Below are 7126 nucleotides of genomic sequence, written 5' to 3'. Positions count from 1 at the left end.
AATACCATATAATACACTAAGTGACTATCATGATCAAATTGGGAACCACGAGTGTTGATGCACAAATAACACCAACATCATAAGATCCTTGTAACCTCCTAGATCAAATGGAAAACTACATGGACCAACTCCGAAGCTACAAAACATGATGCCTCCTAGGTCAAAAAGATGGTGTAGCCATGCATCCTCAATCATCACACAATTCCTTGGGTCAAATGGAAGTCCTAAGAACCAATGATCCATATACACACATGTACTGAAGGAAGCTCCATTCAATGATCCAAATGGCCGCCTTGATCAAAGGGAACTCCATGAAGGTCACTATCCAATGTCGATGTCTCACAGTCATGAGAATTAGAATAGAATCCATAATGATCAATAAAGTGGCCAAAAGTACTAGGATCAAAAGGAAAAACTTATACACCCATTCTTTATCATCAAGTAACCATAAGTGTGAACATAGCCTACCTTATGATCAAAAACCATGAATCCCAAATGACATGTTATATCTCCAAACCTGAATCATGCCAAGGTATAAGTAAGGCCAAACCATCAACATGATAAACATCTTGCAAATCACCCAAGGCATGGTCCTTATCACATAGAACCACATAGGAATGATCCTTAGCATTTGAAATATGCATCCAATGTGTCACCATCGTCCACATCATTGCAGGAATTCCCGCATCCAATATTATAATCAAAATCCAAGACATCCTCCCTAAAATCAGCACAAGAATGATCCACTAGTGTAGAGGAGTAATCGGAACTCAAGATGAAATCCAAATTTTTGCATGGATGTGTGTATGGTTTCTTCTCATCTTGTTGTCCACAAATTATAGCAAGTGCTTTATCCACTTTGAATCCCTTAATGTGCTCATAAGCCCCCTGTAATCATAATCTATGATGCACTGGTCAAATGTGAGAGGGAATGGATATCTTCTTTTTCTCTTTGTAAAGCCCCCAACATCCAAAATTGGGTGCATAATAACCTTTCCATCCCCGCTCAAATTAAGAGGTAAACCAAGAGATGGCACAAACAATTCATATACATTGATTCTCTGTATCTTGATTCCACTTATGTAGTGTTCTCATAAGAGTGGCTTCTTCCAATAAAAGATTTGGGTTGAAGTGAACTCCTTGTAGATTGCCCAATAAAATATAAAATTGGCTTATGGAAAAGTCCCACCAACACAAAGTTCTCATCTAGAACAATGCATCATCACTCTCCATAATGCATTGGACCACTTGCATTGAACCTTTGTCTAGTTTTCACACAAATTTATCTATATTTTATTTCTCCTTTGATGTCTGACATAAACAAAGAAAGATACCAATACTCCTTGGCGTACTTAAACAAAGACCCCTCATGTAGAAGTGTCATGCATCTTGCTTTAAAGCTTATTTGCTGATGGATAGTGACTAAGCTTTGTCCTTCATAGGCTAAACTCTCCCAACATCATCAAAAATCACATTGGAGTTATGTGGAACTAAGGCAACATCAAAGGGAATCTCATCATCGTCAAAAAGCTCACCATATACATCTTCCAAACCTCCAAATCTCACTGGTGGGTAAAAATTACACAGGAAGGAGTATGCTTGAAGATTTCTCTCATAATTAGTAATAACTGAGAATTCTATTATTTAATTGAGTATATGTAGAGTATGCCTAGTAAGTCTCATACCATTTAGTGAACTAATCAAGCTGCAAATTGAATTCTCTGCTCTCAAAAACATTCTCTATAAATAGGCCTTTAATTCATTCATGTCTTGGTGTTTGTGGGCAAGTGAGAGCTTAAATCACAAGTTGGGAGTTGCTCTACAAGTCAATATAATCACATTCAATTTCCCCCTTAATTTGAAGGACCAATTGATCACTTGAACATTGACAATTTTCTGCATAAAAACATAGAGCTTGGTGTTGGATTTTCATGATAAATTACTTTCATTAGTTCAATCATTCCATTTAAATCACTTTTGTATTGAGATTAGATACTGACCTTAAGTGATACTCAAGTGTTAAGACCTTCTCAAAACCCTAAATGACTACTTCCTTTGTGATTAAGAGGTTTAAAGAGGAGTCCTTTCACACATAGCAAGTTAAGATCAAATTTATGTTAAATGAAGGATGGACTATGGGGCATTGTAAATGGGAGGGAAAAGTGTCCATAGAATGAAGGGGATGAAAAGAATAAGTGGTTAAGCTGGAATAAAAAAGGATTAGCTACCATTACATTAGGATTAAGAGATAGATTTATTGCATCACAAGATACATCTAAGGGAGCTTGGGATGAGCTAGAGAAATTGTTTTGGAAAAAGCAAAAGAATTCAAAAATAAGCTTAAAAACACAATTCTTTGGCTTGGACATTAAAGATATCGACTTGCATTCAGCATATCTTAACCAAATAAAGAGTATAACACAACAATTGGCTAGCATTGGAGCACCAATATAAAAGAAGAGAATACCATAGCGATATTGTTAAAAAGCATGACACTTTAGGAGTATAGCCCCTTGGTGGCTACCTTGAAGAGCCTCCCAGATCCAACCATTGTAGGAGTGGAAGCAACACTCATAGAAAAAAAGAAGCGGATTTGAGGAAAGATAGCCCAAGCTACATCAAGTGAGGAGAATGCACTTTTCTCGAGAAGATCGAGGCCGAGAACTAGAGAAGAACCAAGGACAAAGATGACCTATCATTATTGTGGCAAAATTGGTCACATGGAAAAGGATTGTTGTATAAGAAGAGAGCCAAAGAAGCTAATGTAATGACAAAGAAGGAACACTGCAACGATGAGGCCTCCCAGGATGGAGGCAACACCGTGCATCTTTTCTAGATGATATGAGGAGCATGGCTCCTAACCCTTGGATGTAAAGCCACTCTCCCAGTGTGTAAAATGTCAAGATAAAGCCAACATTGTAGCTCGCAATGTGTGAGGATACATGTGTAGAGCAAGGGGAGGAGCATGCACATTAGAAAAGAAATAGACTAAGGGTCCAATATTAAAGGTTAATTTATATGGTCATTTGTAGAAGGTAAAAAAGGTAGCACATGGGAAGTGCAAGGAGATGCATGCAATGTGAATATTTATTAACACATGGAAAGCGCAAGGAGACACATGTAGCGTGAGCGTTAACACATGGAAGGCACAAGGATGCACAAAGCATGGATTGGGCTCCATGAAGAGCTATATAAAGATGTACTTGGATCACTCTAATTCATGAGATTTATGTGGGTTTTTAGTTCAACATTGTCATTATCCTTTTATTAGTTTAATCTCAACTTGTGCCTTAATCACTATACTTAATCATGTCTCTCATTTTCTTTGATCCACCATGAGCTCAACCATGCTTGATTTTCCAACAACAACCTTACCCTTTTTTGACTGAATTAGGGTTTTGAAATTTTGTAGAGCATAGTCAGAGTGCCCTAAAATTCATATAAAGGAACCCAATTTTCATTTTCAATGTTCCGATGCATCAAAAGTGTTGCTCGACAACCTTAGGCATGTGATTGAGCATCCCTAACCCAATACAAAAGCCTCATTCATGCACTTTATAAAATTTAGGTATAACATCCTTTATATTTGCACTCATCTCAAATCGACAAGTGTCTCCGAAAAGGTATCAACAATGCATACGACATGCATAGGTAACCATTACCACCTTAATTGCACTCATTGCCATCAAATTGCATTATCCATTGCCATCATTGGCCTTTGTATTGCATAATCCCCATCCATTGATACTTGCATAGTCAATACATTGTCCGTTGTTTGCCAAAACCCATCCAAATATTGATTAAATGTGAGTAGAGTGTTGAGATGATGAGGATTTGTTCGCTGATCTCCTAGCCAAGCCTTCTCACCCTTCATCGAGTGGTAGAGTGTCCCGTCAAGAAGGCTATGGTAGCCACATAAATAGTACCACTCTACACTAGTTGTGGTATTGACTACATATATAACGATTTCCCATTAAGAGCATTTGAATAAGTCCAAGCCAAGAGCATAAGCCGAGTACGAGCATTAACTTGTTGATACAAACAGTTCCTCTCAATGTAATGTAACTAGAATGCAAAATAGGAGGAGAGTACCGCTCACAAAGCTAGATAAGCTTTAGCTTGTTCTCATACTTAAAGGGCACATAGACCAGTATGAGTCACCGACACGATGAAGTCTCGAAATATGCTAGTCACCCCTAGAATTAAAAGGCAACGGTCCAAGAAGATAAGAGTAAGGGAAGGACCGCTTGACATTTTAACAAGATTTAGGCAAGGATAAAACATCTCTTCATCCTCTTCTAAGGATGAATTGATTCCTCAACCCGCTAGAGACCAAGAAGAACTAGTCATACACCCCAACAACCTACCTAAAAAGCTAGCAGAGTATCCCAATTCTATTGAGGAAAAAAGCAAGCTAGAAGTAGCCCAATAACTAGTAAGGGCATGCCAAGCACTAATGGATGCTAGACCTCTAGTAGTCTCCACTATTGGAGTGGATTCCAACGTATCACAGTCAAAGGACAGTTTCACTTTACTCAAGAGAAGACCAAGAAAAGAACTAATCTATTCCACAACCAAAGAACTGTGATACGTTGGAATCCACTATTGGAGTGGATTCCAACGTATCACAGTCAAAGGACAGTTTCACTTTACTCAAGAGAAGACCAAGAAAAGAACTAATCTATTCCACAACCAAAGTTGAGCACACTCCAAGATAAAGCAAACCCGTCCTGGCAAAAGTTGAAACCATAGCATGGGTGGGGGAGTGGGGCAGGAGTGTCGCATAATGCCCCATGCCCATTGCAAAAATGTACACAAGAGCATTTAAAACCACTTTTAAAATTCAAATCCCTCTATTGCACTACCATAGAAATCCAGCCAATCATACAAGTACATTTCTATACAAGAAAATAAAAAAAGATAAATCAAAAGATCCTAGCGTTGGACTTTGTGTGGATGTGTGTACTTCAAGGCAACACTTTATTGGTAAGAGAAGCAATGCCAATGGTCTTCCCCTTTTCCAAAAGGAGAGAGGGAGAAAGGGGGGGAGGGGGGGACGATTTATGCGTCCAGTAAAGACCCAAAGGGTCTATAAAACCAAAACGTGTTGCAACAGTTACATGTGCAAACTAAAGATCATATCCATGGAGAGAGAGAGAGAGAGAGAGAGAGAGAATCACAAGGACCTTAGTAAATGTGAAATGAAAAAGAAAGAAAGGAACGAGGAGAGGATGAGGATGAGGATGAGGATGAGGGAGATACTCTGTAATATTTTGTTTCAGTCGATGGCCAAAAATTGAATACATAACTAGTCCTTCCTTTTACAAAAAGGAACACCATCGAAAGTCTCAAGCATAAGTCAGAGACCTCCTTACACCTGTGGGTTCATCAGGGTCTTCAGTTGTTCGCCTATCCCCATCCTTTGTGACCTCGTCCTCGGGTGCTGCCTTGAGTTTCTCATCTTCCACCTCCACTCTTCTTGTCATCACCAGATAGTGAGCCACAGACTTGAAGTTCAGCTTTAAAGCCTAGTCGAAACAAAAAGAAACATTGACAAGAGCACACACTCAGAGGAGTCTTTGCGAAACATTCTCATCCAAAACTTAATTTCTTGAGCAGCACCTGAGTGCACACTAATCATAAAAGGATTGTCCTGCTGACTGATGGAAGAACTTGAAAAAATGTGATTTGTCCCACAATGCATCTACATGAATATTCTTTCTAGGATGCTGTTAAAACACTTTCAATGCTGACAGAATTTTCCAATTGAGGGAAAAAAAGGTTCCTTGGCTAAAATTAAAGTAAAATGATGGTAACATCATTTAAAAAGGCACAGCAGCAATGTGGCAACGATAGCATCTTTAGACTAATAATGTAAGAGTATAGGTCCATAAAATTCAGTCCATGGGCTTCTTCGCAGAGGCTTCTTTCGTGGTGGTGGGCACAAGGCTGAATCAGTGAAATCTGGCATGCAAAGTACAGGAGTAAACCCCTTCAAATTTGATGTTGTTCTCATCTATTTCGGGAATGGAACCTCCCAGGAACATCACAAGTGGATTTTTATTTTTTTTCCCGATTGGCCTTAGGCCCAAGATCCTCCTGTAGTTACTGATTTTTCACCGCCCATAGGTGCTTAATTATCCGCCCGTAGGAAATGCCACTGAGGAAGCACCAAGGGGGGTTTTGAACCCAAGATCTCTTGGTCCTAGGCAAACACCGTCACCACTTGAGCTATCACCTCATTGGCATCACAAGTGGATTTTAACCACAAATAGAAGGTCCAAGGATGGTGAAAATTCCCACATCGGACAAAGGGCAACAAAATTCCCACATCGGACTAAGTAAGGGCAACAGGCACGTATGGCTCCATGGGCTGGTACATAGGTTCTTTAGTCAACCCCTAGTCAAACAAAAGCTCTACCCTCCGTAGCAACATGTTTTTTCCTGCATCTTGAGAGGGCGGAATGGTGTTGGGGGGTTGCTGAGAGGAGGAGAGGGAGGGGAGGTATCATTCTTCTTATTCTATTAATGGTCCTCCCAGTGCATGTTCTTGATTGCAATACGCTGCTGGACTACTGGCGTGGTTTGAAGAAAGAGTGGGAAAATTTCTCTCAGCAACAGAATGAGATCGTGCTTGTTCAGGCCCATGCTTCGCAAAACCACCTGGTCCAAGGAGTAAGTCACAAGCTTCATGGATGGCTTGAGGCCTTGCACGCATCTGTTCATGCACTCTCAAGAGTCTCTTGGCACAGTTCACTTGGCGATGACACTCAAGATCAAGTCTAGGACATAGCAGCTGTCACCACATGGTGCCCTAATCACGCTTAAATCCAAAATCTATGTTTGGGCATGATGTGAAGCTAGTGTGACTAGCCATTGTGCCCTAATCATGCTTAGAAGGATGAGTACATCATTAAATCCAAAATCTATGTTTGGGCATGATGTGAAGCTAGTGTGACTAGCCATTGTGCTCAATTTCTGGCCACACTGGTTACCATTTCCAGTGTGACTAGCACTTCTTCTACCTAGTGTGACCAGGAAAGAGGCCGGTTTGATTGGTAGCCGTGTGCCACCAATGTGACTAGAAACACACACCAACGTACCCTAGTTTGACTAAAGCCTTGTG

The 7126-nt window shown here is 40.1% G+C and overlaps 1 protein-coding gene across 4 annotated transcripts in view; it reads right to left on the bottom strand.

The window, feature by feature from the left end:
- Positions 1-1767: 1767 nt before the first annotated feature.
- The window catches only part of LOC147636650 (uncharacterized), a 50492-nt gene continuing 45133 nt past the window's right edge, over positions 1768-7126 (bottom strand). For 3 of the 4 annotated variants that reach the window (XR_015266183.1, XR_015266184.1, XM_086800109.1), the window contains one exon: positions 5171-5528. Coding sequence is in view for 2 of the 4 variants with exons in the window: in XM_086800109.1 (XP_086656235.1) it covers positions 5349-5528 (180 nt within the window). In the remaining 2 variants the exon portion in view is untranslated. Of the gene's footprint in view, positions 1897-5170; positions 5529-7126 lie in introns of those variants that run through there. The other variant, XM_086800111.1, reaches the window with a different exon arrangement.

Source organism: Cibotium barometz, chromosome 7 (genome assembly GCF_041138505.1).
Source record: "Cibotium barometz isolate CiBa-2024 chromosome 7, ASM4113850v1, whole genome shotgun sequence".
NCBI classification, from domain to species: Eukaryota; Viridiplantae; Streptophyta; class Polypodiopsida; order Cyatheales; family Cibotiaceae; genus Cibotium; species Cibotium barometz.
Note: the sequence above shows the minus strand (reverse complement) of the source record. Positions and strands in the feature narration are given on the sequence as shown.